General features: G+C 43.1%; 1 protein-coding gene across 1 annotated transcript in view; it reads left to right on the top strand.

Moving 5' to 3' along the window:
- The window catches only part of Rapgef5 (Rap guanine nucleotide exchange factor 5), a 230402-nt gene that overhangs the window by 94133 nt on the left and 112116 nt on the right, over nucleotides 1-24153 (top strand). The window contains exon 8 of the mRNA XM_032908351.1: nucleotides 15199-15275. Coding sequence (XP_032764242.1) covers nucleotides 15199-15275 — 77 coding nt within the window. The remainder of the gene's footprint in view (nucleotides 1-15198; nucleotides 15276-24153) is intronic.

Raw genomic sequence — 24153 nt, 5'->3', positions numbered from 1 at the left:
TTATGAGCCATTAAAGTTCCGATAGTAACTCTACACAAGGGTAGCATAAATTCTCAGTTTCTCATCACAGTGAAATACGGTGATATTTTAGTTTTGAGAACAGCTTCATGGCCCTCACCGTCTGCCACCCACTGCAGTGAGCAGTACACTTGCATTCTTTTGGGGATGCTGGCAGGCAGTTTGTTCAGGATGTAGCTCCTGCCTGCCTGCGGCTGGTTAATCCCCCTCCTAGATTATTCAGTTCCTGGCACGCAGGAGTTGTTGACGGATGCCCTTGTGGAGGCCACACCAGTAGCTGCTTCCACAGTGAAGAGCAGGGACTGCTTCAGCCTGCCAGCATTCTGGGCCTTCCTGGCTACCCTGCCCAAGAGTTGTTTTGTGGAGCTCAACCTGTCCCCACCCCTGACACAAGTAGAAACGTTTTGAGAAAGAAAAAGTCCAGAAAATTAAAGTCTATGTCCTTACTATCTCAATGTTGTTACTCTAAGCTGGCCAGCAGATGGATCTGAAGCCATCGCTATGGCTTATGAAGTTAATGTTCCCTGTAGATAGTATCTTCTGAGCCATCTTCCTGGCCTCACTGCAGGCCCCAGCCCTGCAAGGACAGGAGTATTGACTTACAACTCTTGTTATCATGCTCCTCCCCACCGTCCACAGGAAGCAATCTGTGGCAGCCCTGAGCTTTTCCAGCATGTCATTTTCTAATTTCCTCCATTGTGGGAACAACCCATGGCCTTTCCTGAGGAGAGTCTGAGCTCTGGGTCCGACACAGCTAGTTCTTGGTGTGTGAAGGATGATAATGTCTCCAGATATGGTCCTTTCAGAATTGTGCTGTTGTGAGGAAGATTTCTGTCTAGGTGAGGGGATGTGACATCAGTGACTTTGCCTTTGCGTGTGTGAGCCGTGACTTCATTCCAGTGGTAGGTGGATCTGACTAGGGAAAAGGATCCCATTCACAGAAGAAAATGCCAAAGAGAAAGCATTAGCTGCTTACAAGCCACCGTCTCTGGTTACATGCTTCACCCTGCATTGTGTTACTGCTCTCTTTTTCCTTCAGGCAGTGGTGACGTTGAACCTTGGTGAGTCAATGCAGCCTAACGAAAATCCTCCAGAAGTACAGTGGATCTGTTCCTGTTTTCCCTAGTTGTAGAGCAAATGACCTCTCCTTTCTTTTCTAGCAGGAGAGGTTTCTGAACTCTTCTTACACAGTCCTTTGCCATTTGTTTTATTTATTTATTGGTCCATATGATATCATTGCTTATGTTTATAAGCATAAGGACCTCTGGGGTAATATGGGGTTCCACTGTGACATTAGTGGGATGATTTACCAGTACAGTTATTGACAGCCCAAAAAGAAAACATGTGACAGAGGTACCAGAGGGTTTTGTTGCCACAATTTGAAAATACTGATTGTCTACTCTCGGAAAGGAAAAAGAACAACCAGGGATGTAAAAGATTCCTACAATGAAGATGAGAAAAACTGAAAATAGAAATTGAGGAAGACTTTAGGAGATGAAAGAGCTCTGATGTCAAAGAGAGACAGTTAATATTGTGAAAATGGCCACTCTGTCACAGGGAGTGGTCTATGTGTGCAATGTACTCCTAATTAAAATTTCAATTCTTCATATAAATAAGACAAATAACTCCAAAGTTCTTATGAAAGCAAAATGAGCCAGGACTAGTCGAGCAGTAGCCACCTGATTCTGAACAAAGTTACCAAAATATGTGTTGGAGAAAAGACAGCAACAATGGTTCTGGTCAACTGGATCCATATATAGAAGAATAAAACTAGGTGTTCTACTCTCACTCTGCACAAGAATCAGTTAAAATGAATCAAAGGCCTTAATGTACGACCCTCAGCTTGCCAGTTGATAGAGAAAAACACTCAAAGATGAAGGAAAAAGGGAGTTTCCAAAGACAATCCCAATAGCACAGAAGACACAAGAACTCACAAATGACATTACATGACATGAAAAACTTATATATTGTAAAGGAAGCAGTTACCAGAGTGAAGAGACAGTGCACAGAATGGGAAGTGATCTTTGCTATGCGTCTGATAGAGGAGAAATGCCTAGAATATTATAAGGAAGTAAAAAAAAAAAAAGGAAAAAAAAAGCACCAACAGAACAAAGAACCCAATAAGTAAGTTGGCAAATGAAGTAAACAGTTCTGAAAAAAAAATAAAATAAGTGAAATAAATGAAAATATCCAACAAATAAATGAAAATATCCAACAAATAAATGAAAATATCCAACAAATAAATGAAAATATCCAACATCCTGGCCCAGTACTGGAATGCATTAGCAAGGACCCCATCCCTGCCATCAAATATAAACACAACCAGAAGATAACAAGTGCTAGCAAGAATGAAGAGTGTGTTGGCGGTAGGGGTAGAGAAGGGGTCCTTATACAATACAATACTAAAGGAAACATAGATAGAGCCAGGACGGAAACCAGTATGGGAGTCCTAAAAAAAGAAAAAAGATGAACTAAAAATGCAAATACCATACCATCCAGCCATGTCACGTCTCAATGTATACCATAGGGACGCTGAGTCAGCTTACTTAGGAGGTGCTTATGCATATATGTTTATCACTGTATTATTTATGGTAGCCTTATTATAGAGCCAGGTTCAAATGCTCATCAATAGATGAATAAAGAAATGTGAGAAAACATACACACACAGACACACAGATATGCACTTACACACATACACCACACATACACCATACATGCACATACACCACACATGCACGTACACAGCACACACACATATACCACACGACACACAGATATGCACACATGCACACACACACACACACACACACACACACACACACACACACACACACACACACCATAAAGAAACATAGATTAATGCTATGCCCGCTGGTGCAAACTGGCACTTCTGTTGTGGGAATTATCAACCAATTTTTTTTTTAAACGGGATTCAAATCCCCCTCTTAAGACCGAACTCATGCCTGCTACCATTAAGTGAGCCAAAACCCATGTCTCAATGCTAGGGAAGAATTTAGCCCTATTATTCTGCTAAATGGACATAGTATTAAACTGTCCCCTGAGTTCTTATCTTGATGCCTATAGATTAGTACATCTCTCAAACCTTACCAGAGAAGCTCGTTTTTGCAGTAGATGGTGATTAATACGGAAACTTAAAACTGCTTAGCCTACCGAAAACAAGAGGCTGGGATGGTTGGCTTGAAATGGTATTTCTAAAATCACACCCTCGGGGATCAGGGGTTATTGGGGAAGAGGGGGCATCGAGATTATAAGCACCAGAGTCAGTGAGTGGAAGAAATGGGATTTTCTGGCTTCGTCAGTCGCACACAGTGGCCATGAAGGCTTATTAGGCGATCAAACCAACAAAAATTCTAGCATGTTGAGCAGGAGGGGCTGGTGAAGTCATGCTCCTGTTGGGAAGCTCTTAGCAACCGATGGCTGCTGGGAGGAGGAGACCCTCTTCACTTCAGTGATGCCACCGCCAAGAGGTTACCCATGCTCTAGTGGACGTGTACCCCATGTACACAGGAAGCGTCAAGTGGATTCCGCAGGTTTTTAAAAAGGGCCCATGAAGTTGGGAGGGAAAGTGGTTGTGGGGGTTGGGGAGGGAATGGGCGTGTGTTTAATCAAAGTACAGTATATGGATTATGAACATCTCTAACAGTAAAAAAATATAATATCAAAGGAAGTGCATAAAAGTAGATACACTCACGTCGAGAAGGACAGGGGTGATATACGTGCCTTTCCTCATATGCAGATCTGGGTTCTGATGCCCTCTTCCGCCATTTTAGGCACAAAGCAGGCAGAATACTGTGTATATGTAAAACACATACATGCCTTTTCCCATATGTGTAATCTAGACACAAAAATAAAAGGAGGACTGAGACGAGGACCAGAGGGAAGGGAGGAGAGATAAGAAAGGGTTAACAGGTGGCTGGAGAGATGGCTGGGAGGTTAAGAGCACTGGCTGTTCTTCCAGAGGTCCTGAGTTCAATTCCCAGCCACCACATGGTGGCTCACAACCATCTGTACCGGGATCCGATGCCCTCTTCTTCCATGCAGGCAGAATACTGTATGCATGATAAACAAACAGACCTTTAAAGCACAAAGGATAATAGGAAATTGAATACAGCCAGCATATTATTTATCTGCGTGTAAAGTATAATGACGGTTGTGTTATACAATTAATATATGCTAATGTGGATAATGTGGATAGCCCCTTAGTTAACTAGGGGGTGTGATGGAGATCTCACAAGCCTGGCTTCTAGCTTGCTGTCTTGAAGGCATGGTTCTGTAGCTGTGGAGAGCAATCCAGAGGGCCCCAGCTCCGTCTTAGCTGGGCAGTGTGACTTAGTGATTTCCAGAGGCTCATTTCTTATTCTGTGCAATGGAACTCAAAGCGTACGCCCCTGGGCCTTGTTGGCGGGTAAATGGAATAGCATAAAGTACATCGCTTTGTGCTGTCACAGTTAGGCCTAGAAATCGTCTTTCTTTTACTAGCTGAGATAAATCTTTGAGAGTTTAATCCCGGGGAGAAATTATATAGAGTGATAGAGTGCCCTAGGATCTTTTAAAATGAATGGGCACTTTACAGTGTCTCAGAATCATATCTGGCTGTCTCCTGCACCGTGAGATTATAGTGGATTGGCCTCCGTCTGTCCCCTGACCAGAGCACATCCTTGAAAGGCACTTCAGAAAGCCTCAAGTGTTCTGCCTCTCAAGAAAAATTTAAAAGAAAATTTGTAACTAGGGGCTGCTTGATTCTTGTTCTTTTATAAAAGTTGAATGAAGCCTGAGTTATTAAAAAAAAAACCTCCCAACCCTTCTTTTCTCTAGTGCACGTTCTGGTAAACATAGCAAGGAAATAGGTTATTTACATGGATTGGGTACAGATTACTTCTTTATTGGTCTGGCAAATGGGGTAAATATTTATGCTCTCATTAAGAGCCTGGCATGTAATACTCTTTCTTCTAGGGACATTATCTTTTTTTCCGTTGAATAACTTCCATTAACTGGACTTAATACATCTTAGAAATAAACATTGTTAAAGAAAAACCTCTTACAAAGTAAAAAAAGAAGGTAGTTATAGGAGTCTTGGCTGAGAGACAAAGATGTAATACCTTAGAACCAAGTGAACAAAACAGTTAGCAAGAGAGCTGTGCTTGGAGCTGGGACTCCACCGGTCAAGTGTGCAGAGCTCAGAGCACGTGCGGGCTGTGCTGCTGGCCCCAGCAAACGCTGCTTAAGTCTCCTCTCTGCCCGGTATTGTCTTGACCGATTCTGGGAGACTTTTGCCTGCCTGTGCTGGAAAGCCATGCAACATGCATTCATCTGGTCTAACTGAATCTGTGGTTCAAGGGGCAGGGGGAGGGATTGGGGGGGAGGGTTTGGGGTAGGGGCACTTAAAAAAAGATTAAGTCATTATAGCTTTAATTTTTGCAACTTAAACTCTTGGTAGATAGTTCAGGTCCATTCTCGTTTAGACCACTGGCGGTACCCGACCCGACTCACCCTACTCTCTTGTTTCCTTTATGTCTATCCTCATTGTTACTCATTTTCAGCAATAAACTGTCTCCTTCACTGCTTCCCTGCACCATTCTGGGGCTAAGCTTCTTCATCTGTTAAGTGAGGATAGTCTAAGAGTGCATGGAATCAGGCTGAAGGGATGAAGGAGTCAGGCCAGGCCTCTATCTGCTCTACCACCTCACGGGGATAGGGAGAGCACCTTCTCTCTTCAAATGGACCTCTGCACAAAGAAGCATGTGGTCGTCGCCATGCGAGTGGAGCCTGCTTTGGACAAGGATAGGCCTTACCCACTGGAAATGTCCAAACTCTGTCTGCTGCACCCTATGTCATCAGGAACTGCGTTGGTTGAGAGCCGTGAGGCAGCTCCGGTCTTGCCAGCCTGGGGATGGTTGGTGGTCATTATGGGACCAAATCGCACACAGCATGTTCCGTAGTTTGGACATGATTTGTTTTTTACATGAATGTAATTTAACTCTCAGAAACCGTGTTAGAACAAGCGTATCGGAAAACCATGCATGCAAGTATAGTTTATCATTTCAATATTTTTTTTAAAGAAGATACCTTTTTAAATTTTTTTTGACAAAACTACTAAATTAGGTGATTCAAAAAAAAAGGAAAAATGGTAAGTTCCAAGGCGTGATACTATACCCTTTTGTCAGTGGAGACTCAGTTCCTCACTTGCCTACTGCATAGGTGCTGAGTAGATATTTAAGGTGCTGGCATGAAAAGGTATGGTTATTAGCCCCGTCACCGGGGACTGGGCACCGCGGCCCAGATCCCACAGAGGGAGGTGGGAAAAGCTAGTGGAAGCTTCCACACTGAGAGGTGATCACGTCCCACAAGTAGCAAAATCTCGAGTGGTGCACGTTTGTTATAAGGACCTCATTCATATTCCTTCGCATGCTGTAAAATGACCTCTGCGTTCCTCGGGCCTTTGGCAGTCAGTTTTCTGTCACTGAAGTTAACTTAGAAAGACAAAGGGCAGGCTGGAGAGGTGGCTCAGCGGTTAAGAGCACTGACTGCTCTTCCACAGGTCCTGAGTTCAATTCCCAGCAACCACATGGTGGCTCACAACCATCTGTAAAGAGATCAGATGCCCTCTTCTGATGTGTCTGAAGACAGCTACAGTGTACTTCTATATAATAAATTAATAAATCTTTAAAAAAGAAAGACAAAGGGCTCAGTTTAGTCCATAGGTTTTTGAGGTTTCAGTCATGATCGGTTGGCTCCACTGCCGATTGATTCTGGGGCGGTTCATCATGGTGGAAGTTTACGAAACAGGGAAATTGCTTACTTCTGTCCAGGAGCTAGGAGGGAGAAGAAGGGGAAGGCTGGAGTCCTGCTATATCCTTCAAGAGCAGGCTGTAGTAGCCTAACTGACCCACATCCAGTCTAACCTCATAAAGGTTCCACTCCCCGAGATCTCACCAAGATCCCAGAGCAAAGGCAGTGCGTGTAACCCAGATCTCAGTATCCTTCTGCCTTATGAAGTAGCTCACTCCTGAGGACAATGGCTGTGCCCCTACACCTGCTGTAGGAGTTTGCCCGTTGCTGATGTCCTGTTGTATGAAAACGCAGGGATTCGGTGTATGATTGATGATGTGGGCCTGGGCCTCACAGGGCAAGATAGATAGAAACCCAGATTGGTGAATAACCCGCATTGTGGTGAAAACTGAAACCACAGGAGCAGATATGATTACTGAAGAACGAGATAAAGGGAGAGGAGAGGCCAGGGCAGGCCTGCGGGATGATGAAAGGACTCAAGAAGGGGGTTACAGGCTGAACAGATCAGGCCAGAGAGAAAACTATTGGTTAGATGTGTGGCAGGTGATCACTGGCTAGCACCTGTGTGTGTGTGTGTGTGTGTGTGTGTGTGTGTGTGTGTGTGTGTGTATCCAGACTGAAATACCATGCCATGTGGAGAAACTAGGCTGCCAATACTGATCTCTGATTTTCAAATTTCAACACTAGAATAAACATGGTCACTGCTGCAGTAAAGGTCTGTGGCTGCTTCTCTTGTTTTTATGGATAAGAAGGGATCCAAGCATTTGGAAGCAGGTGTCAATGTGTTGGCCACACGTGCCCGTGTTGGTGCAGCTGGCTACCCTGACACTTCACCCAGAGAGAGAGAATTCCTTGCTGAATGTGCAGGGCGTGTTGTGGAGGGCCTCCTTAAAAAAATATTATGAGCCTTCTGCAGGATGGTACAAAACAACAGTTCATTATTTACATAAAGAGGAACTGGGTCCTGCCTCCTGTGGTTGGAAACTATGCACTGTTTACCTAACATTTTAATGTCCACAGCCCACAGAACACAAAGAAACGGACCCTGACTCCATTCCATACACATCATGCTCCCATCTGTGAAAAATATCAGTTCTAATACATTTTAAACATAACCTCTCTTTTTCTATTTTTTTTTCCTGCTACATTCTATCCTATTTCACCAAAGAGGGCAAGATTGAAAGGGAGTCCATTCTCAGATTAACATCAGTCATGTGTGGTATCACTGGCTAATAAACCCAGCACTTAGGAAGTAGAGCAAGAGGATGGCTTGAGCTAAGGTCAGACTGTCTCAGAAAAACAAAACACCAAGAAAGGACCGGCTGATGAGCAGTTTGGCCAGCACTGCTGCCTTTGTAGCTGGGCCACAGATAAAGGTAGCCACACCTGCAGCCTAGAGTGGGACCTCCCTGGATGTTTCCTCATCCATACAGATGCTGTCAGTACTTGCCTAGCTCCTTAGTAGCCGTAATGTCCAGTGAGACCCTTTATGAAAGGGCCTTCCTTCTAAGAGGAAATGCCAAATAAGAAGGGATCCTTCTGTTGCCACATCCTAAAGTCTTTGCAAAGTGCCCAGTAACTTATTTTCCTGAATTATCTTTGCTGACCATTCACATGTGACTTCAAAAGCTGAATTTCTATCTGTCGGAAAAGTTTTCATTGACTTGTAAATGTCTTTGGGAAAAGACACAGGCTGATTGATTTTTAAAGAAGCATGTCAGCTATATGTGCAGGTGTACTACCACTGTGTGCAAGTGCACTACCACTGTGTACAGATGCACTATCACTGTGTGCAGGTGCACTACCACTGTGTGCAGGTGCACTACCACTGTGTGCAGGTGCACTACCACTATGTGCAGGTGCACTACCACTGTGTGCAGGTGCACTACCACTGTGTGCAGGTGCACTACCACTGTGTGCAGGTGCACTACCACTATGTGCAGGTGTACTACCACTGTGTGCAGGTGCACTACCACTATGTGCAGGTGTACTACCACTGTGTGCAGGTGCACTACCCTCGTGTGCAAGTGTACTACCCTTGTGTACAGGTGCACTACCACTGTGTGCAGGTGCACTAAGTTGTATGCAGGTGTACTACAGTTGTGTGCAGGTGTACTACCTGTGTACAGGTGCACTACCGCTGTGTGCAGGTGCACTACAGTTGCATGCAGTCTCACTACCACTGTGTGCAGTCTCACTACCACTGTGTGCAGGTGCACTACCCTTGTGTGCAGGTGCACTACCCTTGTGTGCAGGTGCACTACCACTGTGTGCAGGTGCACTACCACTGTGTGCAGGCGCACTATCACCGTGTGCAGGTGCACTACCCTTGTGTGCAGGTGCACTACCACTGTGTGCAGGTGCACTAAGTTGTATGCAGGTGTACTACAGTTGTGTGCAGGTATACTACCTGTGTGCAGGAGCACTACCCTCGTGTGCAAGTGCACTACCCTTGTGTGTAGGTGCTCCATGTGAGTATAGGTCTTACATTACAAAGTTGTTGAGAAGGACACTGCAATCACAGCATCAGTGAGATAAAGCAGGAGCACTCCTCTGATTCAGAGGCCAGCCTAGGCTACATAGGAAGTGCTGGGCCAGCCTGAGCTACATAGGAAATACTGGGCCAGCTAAGGTAATGCAACATGACTCCGCATCAAATAAAAATTAAATAAAATTTAAAAGACAAAAAGCTATCAGTTACCTTCTGGTTTAAGTAATATTAGTGGAGTCACTAGGAGATTTCCTTAACATCTATCATAGTAAGTTATTAGGAGAGAAATGTTCTGTGGGGCTGGGGAGATGGATCAGTGCTTAAGATCAATGGCTGCTTGTATAGAGAGCATTGGCTGGGTCCCCATCACCTATATAATGGCTCACAACTGTGTATAGCTCTAGTTCCAGGGTACATGACACCCTTTTCTGGCCTCCAAGAACACCAGCCGTGCATGTGGCACATATACATGTATGTAGACAAAACGCTCATACACATTAAAAGGCAAACTTGAAAGAAAGAAAGGACACAAGCAAGCCAGTGCTCGTTCCTGAGGAGAGGCAGCACTGCCTTTCTGGGCCCAGATCACATCACTTCCATTCTGTTCCCAGTTCTCTCTGCTCGCTCACAGATCGTGATTTCATATTTCTTCTGACAGCCCATATAGACACAACCACATCTAGGTACTGCATCTTCAGTGTGCATTCCTCAGCTGAAGGGCGTTTGGACTGTTTCCATTTCCTGGATAGTTCAAGTAGAGCGGTAGTGAACATGGCAGAGCACGGAGCTGTAGAGTAGGCTATCTGGTCCTTTGGGCGTATGCTCAGGAGTGGAGTGGCTGGGTCACACTCACTGATCTCCACAGTGGCTCCTCCAGTTTGCGATTCCACTCACAATGCATGGGTCCCGTTTCCTCACGTCATTACATTATGAGAACACCAATCAACACGCCAATGTGGATGGGGGAAGCATCACAAACCCCTACCTAAGAAGAAGAGCTTCAGGTGATCTACAGCTGCTGTGTTTATATTGTATGTGAGATAAACAAAGAGAATTGGCTTTCTCTAGGGATGACCCTCAGATGGGTGCATCCCAAATGGTCATCCATAAACACATAAATACAAGCAACATTAGATGGACTCATAAATTGTATGTATGTATGTATGTATGTATGTATGTGTGTGTGTCTGTGTCTGTGTGTGTACATGGGTGTGTATGTGTGTATGTGTATGAATGTGTGCATGCATATCATATGTGTCTATATATGTATATGTGTATGAATGTGTGTGCATGTGTCTCTCTGTGCATGTGTCTATATGTATATGTGTCTGTGTGTATATATGTATGAATGTGTGTGCCTGTGTATGTGTGTACATGTGTATGTATGTGTATATGTATATGAATGTGTATGCATGTGTAAATGTACACATGTATGTCTGTATGTGTCTCTGTGTATGTGTATGAATGTGTGTGTGCATGTGTAGGTGTGTATATGAATGTGTGTGGTGTGTGCGTGTATGTGTATGAATATGTGTGCATGTATATGTGTATGTATGTCTGCATATATATCATGTATGTGTATATGTGTGTATGTATGTGTGTTGTGTATATGGGTGTATATGTATATATGTGCATATGCATGTATATATACACATGTGCATTTATGTATGTGTCTCTGTATGTGTATGAATGTGTGTGTATGTATATGTGTATGTATTTCTGTGTCTGAGTATATGTGTGTGTGTGTATGTATATGTGTGTGTATGTTTGTATAATGTAGGGGTGTGTGTGTGCATATGTATGTAAGAAAGTGAAAAGGTCATGAATTTGAAAAGGAGTTAGGAGATACATGGAAGGGGATTGAGGGAGATCAGGGAAGGTTGAGAATGATATAAGCACAATACTCATGCATGATAATCTAAAAGACAAGTTAGTAGGAAAAAAAAAAAAAAACCAAAGTGCTATCACAGCAGGCCAGGAAGAGCCTTGGGAGCTATCAGCTCTAGCTCTGGATCCCTCCTGACTAATTTACAAATAGGCACATTTAAACTAAATACTCTTATGTGAATTAGTGCTAAGTAGTTCACACGTACTGTTAGTTCTCATGTGGCCTCTAACGCTCACTACTCAGAGTGCATACTCTGAGTCTTCTACTTGTGTTTTTGTTGTGCCAAGAGTTATTTTCAAAGGCTGTGTCTTGCTTTTAGATTCTGTGTGCGGAGAGATAAGGGGGTGGTTTGTGTTGGCAGAAGGCAGGGCCTCTAGCCTCCCTGGTCCCAGAAGTGTCATTCCTGTGTACGTGTCCCGCTGGAAGGCACCGTCCCAGAATCAATATTTGTACAGAAACTCTCCCTCAGCCTTCCCTTATTTGATCAGATAAGAAAAAATTGAACCTAGAATCTAAACAACCTACCCCCCTCCTCCTCTTCACATTAACCTCACTGTCAGGAGACATGAGGAGAGAAGTTCTCTCCTAATGTATTCTTCGACATTAATATACATGCACTGTAGGATCTATAGAATGTTCCAGCTCCATGTTTCATGTGCATGATTTCAGTGGTGAGCACAGTCCTTAAAAGCTCAGAATAAATACGTTTTGTTCCTGTGATATGTGTAGACCACAGGCTAAATGCGCCCTGAAAGTTATGATTATTCCGTGTGGATTTTTTAAACTAAGATTATTTATATGCTGGACTAGGATATTCTCTTTTTCTTTATCCTCTGGCATTTAGATGTAGATACACTCTGGCTGCCCTTTCGGTAAGTTACTTGCTTTGCCCATTTTTCTAACTTCCGTTGTTTAATTGCATTACCAGACAGTAGATAGTTGACATCTTTAAAGATACGAGAATAAATGTGATATTGATGATAAAGAGACATGGTAAAGAAGGCCCTAAGATCAATTCCCAATATGAAAGAATGGATGAGTAAATGATTGAATGAGTGAATGAATGGGTGAATGAATGAATGAATGAATGAATGAATGAATGAATGAATGAATGAGAGTCCTTACCATAAGTCTTCCCGAGCGCCATCTAACATTTGGGTATGAGTCTCTTCATCTCTTTCCATTGGCTGTTGGGTGGAGCCTCTTTGAGGACAGTTATGCTAGGTTTCTGTCTGTAAGCACAGGAGAGTATCATTAATAGTGTTGAGGATTGGTTCTTGCCTTTAGAATAGGTCTTAATTTGGGGCAGTTATTGGTTGGCCATTCCCTCACTCTCTGCTCTTTTTTTGTCCCTGTACATCTTGTAGGCAGGATACATTTTAGGTCAAAGGTTTTGTGAGTGGGTTGCTGTCCTTATCCCTCAACTGAGAATCCCGCCTGGCTATAGGCAGGATCACTTCAGGATCTATATTCCCCACTGCTAGGAGTCTCAGCTAGAGTTGCCCCCATAAACCCTCTGGAGCCCTCTCCCCATCCCAGGTCTCTGGTATGTCCTAGAGATTGTCCCCACACACTGCCTCTGCTTTCTTTTCTCTCTTCCCTGCTCTCCCTCTAACCCCACTCCCTGCCCCACTTCTACCCAGTTCCCTCCTTCCATCAACCAACCTCCAATATTTATTTTGTTTCTCCTTCTGAGAAAGGTTCAGTCATCCACCTTGGGCCTTCCTCGTTATTTGGTTTCTTTGGGTCTGTTGATTATAGCGAAGTTGGGGAAGAGTTTGCTTTTACAAGGCCATACTGTATGCAGAGCACTACAGGCGGGCTTGATGGTAAGAATCCCACAGCAGGCACAAAAGTCATACAAAAGCAAAAGCAGGTGAAATGATTATTCTAAAAACTGCCCAGCAGAAAGCATAATATTGATAAGTCCACAGATTATGAGTCCATGAGTGCCATTAAGGCCTGAGGTTGTAGGCATTTGTGATCCTTCGGATGGAAGGGAGAGGAGGAGGTATGGTGTGGCTAGATCGGCTAGATCTGCTAAGATCGGCTAAGACCGTCACTGACTGCTGAATTTCCATCATCTCTTTCCTGCACCTCTTCCCACATTCAGGTCATTGTCAGGTGGAATCCATTCTGTCTAAGACTACAGACTGAATCCTCCATGTTTATCTTTTTGCTGCCTCCCTGGCCTATATCATCCCATTTCTAGGGAAGGTCCCTGTAACTGAGACCTGACTGGTCTCTCTGTCCCCACTTGCTGCTATGATATCTCTCACCGTCCACCAAACAGAATGTAAGAGCATCTGCAACAAATGTTAGAAATTCCTCAGTGGCCATCTTGTTCTTTGGCTCTAGTCTAAATTTATTGTGTTCTGTACCATCTCCAGATTCGTCAGGTATCACTGCGTCCTGCCATGGGTGGTTGGCTCAGCCGTCAGTCTGTCTCACCCATGGCCCCTGGGTCATGTGATCTCCCGAGTGGATCTGCTACCTGTTCCCTGATGAATATGGGAAAATTAGTTAAAAGTTTGCATTTATTTATGTATTTATTTATTGTGTGTGTGTGTGTGTGTGTGTGTGTGTGTGTGTGTCTGTGTCTGTGTCTGTGTCTGTGTCTGTGTGTCAGGGGAAGGCTGCTTTGCCATGACATTCCTGTGGAAATCAGACAACAAACTGCAGGAACCCCACTCCGGTCCTAGGCTTGGTAGCAAAAGGCTTTTTCCACTTAGCCATCTCCTCTGCCCTCACTTCATCTTATATTTATTGTTGTGTAGGTGTAGGTGACTGTTTCTCATACTTGTGGGGCTTATCTGCCCTGTCTGTCTGTGAATAACTCCAGTGCCAAGCATATAGCATGTACTCAGTACACACGTGTTTTCAACTAAACAGATATACACACCAAAAAGCTGTCTGGTCACCAAGCTTTGGTCAGAGTTGAGTAAGATATCTATCTATCTATCTATCTATCTATCTATCTATCTATCTATCTATCTATCCATCTATATATATATTTTTTTCCTGTGTATTATCTGTGTGAGAACAGAGATTCCAAGGAAGCTGGAAAGTGGGAGGAATCCCTTCAGTAATGAGTAGACTTCTAAGATAAGGCCAGAACTTGGCACTTGGATTTATATTATTTGAGACTGATTACTTTAGCAGTTGCACCACTCTGGATCAAATATATAAGGGGCTGGAACCAGGGCTTTGTGTAGGAGGTTGTTGTGGCCATGAGGAAAGAGCAATAAAACATTTGACAAGAAGCAGTGAGAAAAGGGAGAAGTGGACCCAAGAGTCTAGAGTTTGGAATCTTGTGGTGACAATGGGCCAAGTTTGTCAACTCAGCCATAGAGTATTGGTTCTTTTGTAATAAGACATTTATCTTGCTACCCAGAACTCCAGTGACACTCGCGTACACACACACACACACACGAGCACACACAGACACATACACACATACACACAGAGACAAAGAGAAAAACAGAGAAAGAGGAAAGACAGACGGGGTTTTCAGTCACAGCTACTTGTGAAGTCGAGGTAGCAGAATCCAGTGTATAAGGCGTTGATAACTTTAGCGAGATGATGGTTCAACTTTTAAAAAAAGTGAAAGACTGGGTGACCTGTGATTATAGCTAAGGGGTAGAATGTGAAGCCACCTGGTTCAATCTTTCATTTAAAAAGAATTATTTTAGAAAACACTTCTCTCAGTGAAAATGATTTAACACGCTGGCCTGTGCCCGAGTTGAAATGTAACACTGAAGGAATGGCGTGAGCATGTGGTGGGCCGGAGAGGACTGAAGTTAACTTTCCTGCTGCTGTTGACTTAGTAGGTGGCACAGGGTCCACGAGGAATGCCCAGTATGACCCGCTGTACTGTATCTGCATTTTATGGATCTAGCATTGTTTTTTTCCTGACGTGTTGTTATCTGAAAAAACCTTCCTGAGACATTTTCTTATGACGCCCTGTGTGTTTTTCTTTATTTTTTTCAAGCAATCGAACAAGATGATGAAAACGCTGACAAACACGTAACCGTGACAGAGGCTAACGACGATGCTCCAGATCCTCAGGTACGAAGGCTTCTGCCACAGTGTTGAACCTTCTCGGCCGAGGGTGGCTACAGGGGGTGGGGGTGGGGCGCATGTCATCTTCATGGAAGTAAAGGGTTTAGTTTAGACATAGAGGCATTTCCCAAGAAAGACCCGAAATTGTTCATTGCATCCAGGGTATTACTGTCTTTAATCTCAATCACTCACTGCCCAAACATGTTAAATACAAAGGTCCCTCAAATAAGCAACTTGTGTGTTTTAAACTGTGTGTTGCTCTGAGCAGTCCAGTTCCATACTACCCAGAATTTAGTTTTTTCTTTGTTCAAAGTATCAATACGGCATACGCTTCCTTCCCACAGTAACTAGATAGCTGTTTGGTTCTCAGGTCAACTGTCAGGGTATTGCAGGGTTTCTTCAGTCTACCCTTCCCTAATAGTCTGATGTTCTACCCCAGGACCTACATCTCTCTTCTCATCTAATAGCTGTTGTGTCATCTCACGTCATCACAGAGGGGTGACTGACAGCATTACAGTTTGAAAAAGAAAAGGACCATATTCATGTAACTTTTATTGTAGAATATTGGGTTAGTTATTCTCTCATCAACAGTTACTGTTGATAATTCTTACTCTGCTTAATTTATGAACAGAAATAAATCATGTATGTGGAAATAGAGTTCAGTATTGTTTGTAATTTTAGAGACTCACTGGGGGATCTTGAAATGAATCTTCTTCAGATAAATGGTGACTACAGCAGAATGACTGATAGAGAAGGAACATTTCCGTAGATTGATGGATAGATGGATGGACAGATGTACAGATAGATGGGTGCATGGATGGACAAACAGATAATATATAGATTCCACTTCTTCCTCTCTCCCTCCTTTCCCTCTTTATGGCTATAGATAGATAGACAGACAGACAGACAGATAAATGATAGATAAATGGATGGATTTAGATAGATAGATAGATAGATAGATAGATAGATAGATAGATAGATAAATGGATGAATTTAGATAGATGATAGACACATAGATAGATAGATAGATAGATAGATAGATGATAGATAGATAGATAGATAGATAGATTCCACTTCTGTCTTCCTCTCTCCCTCCAATCCTTCTCTCTCTCTATAGATAGTAGACAGACAGACATAGCCCCTAGGACTTCTCTTCAAGCTGGTGGAATAGGAGCTTTCAGCCATACTATGTGTCAGCTGCCAGAGATTCTATGTTGTTGATTCCTAAGAGCTTATTCACAAACAGACAAGGACTTAATTGGATACCTCAGTGTTGACAACCATTTACTTTATCTTAAAATGAAGCATATGAAGACTCAGCCTAGTTACCTGACTGCCTTTTACCTTAAAGGTCCCAAATCCATTGATTATGGTTAGAACAAACACATTAGCTTTTCTCAATCAAGGCTGTATACATTGTAATGTTTAATAAACTATTTTTATGATGGTAATGATGCTGTAGTTAAATTTATATTGAAATTAGGCTTCAGGCTTCAAACAGACATGCCCCACACACAGGGGTTACCTAACTCTGCAATCATCAGTCAAAGATACATCACTCATTTATTGATGTAATGTAGTGTAGTGTGAGCTGCTGTGCTTTACTTGTTTTGAACTCATTCTCTGGCCAAAAGTGTGTTTGGATGCAATGTTACTTCTGAAAAAGGATATATGAATTGTCATTTTACTCATGGACAGTTATATCACCATACAGCTATGAATTATGGGTGGTTTAAGGCCACAGTGATGTCAGAAGAAGGTGGTTATTACCCTAATGTAACTGATAAAGCTTATCTGCTTTCATCTAGAGCTACCAGCTTCTTCAGCTTGGATCTAGAAGCCTAACCTTGTGTGTGTGTGTGTGTGTGTGTGTGTGTGTGTGTTCACATGCACATATCTCCTGTCTTTATCCTAGAGTATATTTAAAGTAATTCAAATGACATTAGCTTTTATTCCTTCTTTCCAGTTCATGATAAAATACATTAGTACAGAGAATACCCCATAGTTATTGAAAACTTTGGGCATATGAAGGAGGAAGATCCACCAATCACCAGGAAATGGTCACTGTTCTATATAGGCTTTCTGTTGTGTTTTATTTTAAGAAAGGAGCAGGATATGTTTGATAGAGCCAGGTATGATGAGGTGAGGGGGGTGCCTCGGCAGGGCCCACGCTGACACATCTCTTCCCCCGATGTACTAGCCATAGGACGGGTTAGTATAGAATAGAGTTTATTTAGAGCATGAGAAACAAGAGTTGGGAAGGGAAGAGTGACAGACAGATGGACAGAGACAGAGAGACAGAGACATAGAGACAATGGGAGAGAGAAAGACACAGAGAGAGAGAGACAGAGACAGAGAGAGGAGAGGCCACCTGGGAACACTGGAGAGGGTGGAGGGGAGATGTGGAGAGCGGGAGAAAGGGGTCAGGGAGAGAAGAGAGTCAGAGAGAATAAGAGAGTAGGAGAGAGAGGAAGGGGCAAATAACCCCTTTTATAGTAAGCCAGCCATACCTGGCTGTTGCCAAGTAACTGTGGGGTGGACCCTAGAAGGAATGCTAACATTTCCCACCTACCAGAGAACCCCAAGATCCCGTCACATATGTCGACTCTTTCTCCCTTCTTCTGTTAACAGTGTCTCTGTCTGCCTGAGAAACTCCCTATTTTTGTGCCGCGTTGTACAGACAGAGTGAAGGGAATGTTTACATTTGGGGTTGTGTGCTGTCTTCGGTGTCTCCTTGACTGTTTTAAAACCTGTACATTCCTGTCAGGTAGCGCCCATGGTGCCGTGTAAGCACTATCTAGTGTGTAGGGTTTTCAGCTCTTTAAAATGGAGAGGTCAGAATGAAACCCCGTAAAAATGCCTGCAGAGTCTGGGTGTGCAGCTCAGAGATGGTCAACTTGCCTACCGTGAGGCCTTGCGTTCCATATGCAGCACCGCGAGAACACAACAAAAACTCAGAAACCTACTGTCGCAGTGTACAATGTCAAGCAGCATAATGTGAGGTAGGAACTCCCTCTGTACGCTGGACATTTACAACCTCCTGTAACTCTAGCCCCAGGGTTAGGCACCCACTTCTAGCTTCTGTGCCACCTCCACTCATGTGCACGCACCACACACAGATACGCACACATAAACTTAATTAAAAAAAATAGTACTAAGAATTTTGCTTCTGTAACAAAGCTACCTGAATTCCTTTAGCTGCTCACATTGGGAAAGGTGATTCTCCTGTGGCCCCTCTTCTTTCTCTGTGACAGTGTGAGGGCTAAAAGCTACAACCCCACATACACACTGGACACTTTTCTTAGCCTCTAGTTGTTGTTGCTATTGTTGTTGTTGTTGTTCTTGATGATGATGATGTACTAAAATCTTACAACCAGTCCTACAAAGTTAGAATTACCACCGTTTACATACGACCTGGTATAATGGTCTGGGTGGGCTTCTGACCAAAGTAGCCTATTCCAAAATGCTTGCTTTTAACCACTATGAAGACTGTCTTTCTAATTTCTATAACATGCAGATAATCTTACCAAAATTAGGTGGTGGTTTTGGGGTAGTAAATCAAGAGGGAGAAAAGGAAGGAAGGAGGAAGGAGGGAAGGAAGGAAGCAAGCTGGGGAGCAAGGTTGAGAACATCACTGTGTTGATAGATGGCTTACCTGGCGTGCCGGAAATCCTGGCTTCAACCTCCAACACTGCATAAACTGATGTGATGGTGCATAGCTCAACACTGGGTACCTGGAGACAGGAGGATCAAATGGAGGACAGGAGGACATCTATGGTTGGATGGACAATTTGAGGCTGTGGTTGGGTCCATAGATCTTATTTCCAAGAACACAAACCTAAAGGCAGAAAATTAATATAGTGAATTTCTCCTCTAAGTTTAATGTTTAATGTACTAAAATGTATTATGCAGTAATCAGTAAGAATTTATTTGTGTATGCTGAATTTATGTTCAGTAGCATTTGTGATGTAGAAGTTTGTTATTACAAACATGCTCCCACAAAAACCGGATACTCGGTTAACTTCTCTTGATAGCAGTTTTTACATTATGATTTACTGTTTTAGAAAAATCGACTTTTGTGTGTGAAAGAATGTATATGGTAGAGTGTGGATGTGTGCCTGTGTATGTGCCCATGTATGGGCTTGTGTAGGTGCCAGTGTGTTTGCATGTGTGTGCATGCATATGAAAGTATGTGCATAAGTGTGCATGTATATGTGTGTATGTGTGTGCACTTGAGTGCATGCATGTGTGCATGCATACATGTGTATGTGCAAGTGTATATATATGCAAGTGCGTGTGCATGTATATGATGTATATGTGTATATATATGTGTGTATGTGCATGCATGTGTGTGTGTGTGTGTGTGTACACTCACCTGTGTTCACATGCAGGCCAGAAACATGTCTTTCTTTGAACCTGGAGCTAGGCTGGAGGCCAGCAACCCCAATGATGTTCTCTTTCCACTCCTCACTGTGCTGGGGTGGGTCGTAGGTGTGCACATGGCCAAACCTGGCTTTTAACCTGAGCACTGGGTACTTGAAGTCAGGTCCTCATGCAAGTGCAGCAAATGCTCCTACTGCAGACAAAGTGAATTTTACTATTAAGGTAAAGCAGTCCTTGCTTTCAGATGTGAAACTGTGGTTTTCCTCCTTTGTCACAGGGAAGATTGCTCTTTTGTCCTCTATAAGGATTCCTGTCCATATTTCATTTTCAGCCCTAAGGGTGTGGACTCACACTTTATGACTCCATTTATAGAGGAAACAGACTTTTTACTGCCATTTGTAACATTGTTGCTACTGAAACCCATACGAAGAGCTTTAATTATACATTATAGAGAATTATTTTCTTCGAGAAGAGACCTTGAAATAAGGCTCTTAAATAATTCTCCTGACAGTTACACATTAATCCTTTCTTTTTTTTCTGGCTTAACAGTGTTAGGTAAACTGTTTATAATTAATTTCACGTAGATAAATTAAATAAACCATGAATATTAAAGTCTCGATCAAGGGCTGTCAGCTATTTGCCTGTTTGTCCATAACAAAGCTCCCAAAATACATTAATAAATTCATGGGTTTCTAGAATTAAATTACTAAATTACAGAGCTGTGAAAGGGACACCAGAGAATATCTGGTTTTATGTTGTATTTCCAAGTTCACTATCTTATGAACCGTAGAGGATATGTGATCTCTCTGGGCTGAAAAGACCCCCAAGGAATAAAGGGCTAACCATAAACGTCTCTGAAAACTCCCTCCTTCATAGTTATTTTGTAATGGGTACAGAATTATCTCATGAAAATATTAGTACATCAAAAAATTAAACGGAACTTGGAAAATCAAGGCAGTAATATTTCTTCTTTAATTAGAAAACATGAAATAAGCATGAGCTAAATTAATCTGAAACATACTTTTTAAAGTAATAACATTTGTTATTTAAAACGCAAATATTTGATTTCATGTATCCATATGTCTGGCTCAGATAAAACTATTTCCTTATACAAAAAAGGGGGGGTCTGTATTTAAGATTCTCATCGTGAGATGAAGCGTTTCTTTGTGCTTTTACACAAACTAAAATAGATCCAGTGTTTGACATCCATCCATGTTGATGACACACACTGGTGACACTTGTTTACAGAGCTGCGTGTGAGACTCATGGTCTCTGGATTAGAGTCCTTGCAGATTCTGTCCAATGAACCCAGCCCAGTAGCTCCTGGCCCTCCCAGCTCAGTCCAGCCCTACCTTAACCTCACACACACTCCCTCTGGTACCCAGAGGGCCACACTGGGAGCAAGAGACCAGGAAGGACGGAGACATCATGAAAAGAGAGAGGAGATGGCTCCTCTATCAAACAGATATATTACCATGGAGTCTGCCTGAGGCTTTATGGGGTACCAGCCTATCCCCTATAGCAGTAGACAGTGGGCAGCATGGACTAGAAAGAAGTCTCAGACATAAACATAGAGGAATTCTCCAAAAAGCAGACATTTACCACATTAAGAAATATAATATTTAAGGAATGCTGCTTATTTGCAAGTAGAAACAGCCCCACACAGTTTCCTCGTCTTCCCATCATAAGGGAAGGGGCTTGACGACATTTGTTCCCTTCTGCCCCGCCTTGCACGGATTAAACACACACCTTCATGATTGTTTTATATCTTTGGCACCATCTCAGATTATAGGGACCGCTAGAATTTTGGCAAACAAGAACGATGCCCTTAGGAGGAAGGCAAGGATGATAAGGGATTTAAAAGTAGAAATCAAATGGACCACAGTGACGTTCGAGTTCAGTGGCTCTCAACCTGTGGGTGATATGGCAGCTACCCTGCATAGCATATATTTACAATATAATTCATATATCTGTAACAGAAGGAAAACTAGAATTACAAAGTAGCAATGAAATGATTTTGCGATCGGAGGTCACCACCGCATGAGGAACTGTGTTGGAGGGTCACAGCATTAGGAAGATTAAGAACCACTGGACTTCTGCAACCCAGTACCCTAGGCCAGGAGATGATACCCACAGCCCCGTCCCTGCCTGTGTCTGTATCAAAGTATTACTGGACATAGCTTACCCACTACCCCTTGCTACTCCAGGGTTTCACTCGCAGAGCCCAGTAGTTGCAACAGAAAGCTTGGGGTATTTTACTGTCGGGCCTGGTATGAAAATTTTGCTAACACTAGCCTAAGTGGTGCAGGCTATATGCTGTTGTTTCTCATACCACCACCATCTTCTTCCCAATTCTTACTCTTAGTAACTCCTGGGGAAAATGTGCCTTCAGTAAAGAATCTCCATGAGTTGTCACTGTTGAACTCTGCCAGCCTACCTGCAGGCTGCCTCTTGTTTCAGTGGTTGGAGCACTGATATTTATATTCTGGTTTAAGGGTAAATCCTTGTCTTCTTTTTCATATTCAAGAGTATTAATCTCGAAAGTGCACTCACCTGCATTCCCTCCCCCTCCCCTTCCCCCTCTTCTATGGTCAAATTTCCCTGTGTATTAGATGATTTCTAACAGAGATAAACATGCTCATCTCAGCTCCATCAAGCCAGATAAATTCCTGCTCTCCTCATTCTTCAGCTGGGGCCAGTCTATCAAAGCATCCTTAGGCTTCTCTGAGGGCTACATGCTAGCGGAGCTGTCCCCTGCCTACCTCAAGGGGAGAACTGGCTTCTCAGTCACAAATTACCTTTGTAGAATTGATAGTTGTTTGCAAGCATCTTGCCTTTTACCCAGACAGCGTACTGGCTGATTTCTGTGGAAACCCCTTTAGTTTTAGTGATTCTCTGCACCTTCCTGTTTCTAAACATTGTACCCAGCCTTTGACTTATATCCTTGAGTCCATACAAACAGAGCAATGCTATCTGTACTCTGGATGGTCCCGGCATCTCACCCCCACCCTCCCCTTTGCTTCTGAACCTGTGGACTGCCATCCTAACACTACTGGAACTTGGAGTAGGCACCTTCCTTCCACACTACACCAATATTTACAGACACCCGGGACACTCCCAAACAATACCTTCTGACATTGCTTTGGAAATGCATCTAGACGCCCATCAAGTCTTCTCATCTCTTTCGTTACCAAGGACTCTGGGACACATCCTGTATAAAAGCCAGCCAGTCTCCTTCATGCTTTTCTAGCCCCAAGTACTTCATCCTCCATTCTTTCCAGAGCACAACGACCCTCTAAACCGTAAATCCATTTGTGATCACTCTCTTTCAAAGAATTTCATCTTGTTCAGAACACGAATCCAAATATTTGTCTACAGGCAAAACACTGTCCTGTATTTATTATTACTCATTGTTTTACAGATTAGTTAATACTTGGTGTAAGTACAGCGTATTTTTATAATGTACCTGATTAAAAAAAAATACCATTGACTCATCTTTTTTTAACTTTTATTGATTCTTTGTGAGTTTCACATCATGCACCCCAATCCCATTTCCTTCTCCCCTCATGACCACCCTTCACTCGTGTAAACTGCCTCCTAAGATAACACACACACACACATACACACACACACACACACACACACAATCCAAAGTGTAGAGAACATCTCATCATGGAAGCTATAGTATGTCACAGTATGCCCCAGTTTCCCACAGGTCTTCTTGCAAGTGTTCATTGCAATGAGCCATTAGTCTGGGTCGAGTTCTCTGGCTTCTATGACATCATCAATATTAGACCATCACTAGGCCTCCTCCTAGTTATCCTGTTGTTGCCTTGTGTCATGGAGAGCCTTCAGCTTTGGATCCTGCTGGACTGGCCATTTCACATGTCCTGACAGTTTACCAATAATACAGATCTGGGCCTGGTGGTAGCTGAGATAGTCAGCTTGCTGGTTCTCTTATCTGTACCACCAGGGTGTATTGTTGTAAAAATATAAAAATAAAAAGAAGTATGGTGTCTTTTACCCCGCTAGGTCCTGCACTACGGTGCCCCAAGATATCTGCTAGATATCTTGGCGGAAACACATCCCAACTCTGCGGAGGCCCATTGTCTCCTGCCGCTGCACACTTTCCTACACTCAAACCCTCACATAAAAGAACACACAACACAGTAATCTTAGATCCAATTGATAAGATATAATTGCCCACTTAAACATACAAAGCCCAGTACCATCCATCCCTTAGGAACATTAATAACAACCTGTAAATACACAGAGCAGAACCTTAACTTCACCTGCCATGGCTTCTCTCCCTCTCTTCTCTCCTTGTCTCCTCCTTTCTCTCCTAGTTCCTCCTCTTCCTTCAAACTTCTCTTCCGCCCATCCTTCCTTCTCCTCCAATGACAGGCCTCCTTCTATCCTGTACCTGCCCCTCACCTGTACTTTACAAATTCAATGGGGAGAAGGCTCTGGTGAAGTCACCTGAGTCCTGAGTTGGGACTAG

Source organism: Rattus rattus, chromosome 7 (assembly GCF_011064425.1).
Source record: "Rattus rattus isolate New Zealand chromosome 7, Rrattus_CSIRO_v1, whole genome shotgun sequence".
Taxonomy (NCBI): Eukaryota; Metazoa; Chordata; class Mammalia; order Rodentia; family Muridae; genus Rattus; species Rattus rattus.
The sequence above is the reverse complement of the archived record's forward strand: the minus strand, read 5'-3'. Positions and strand labels throughout refer to the sequence as shown.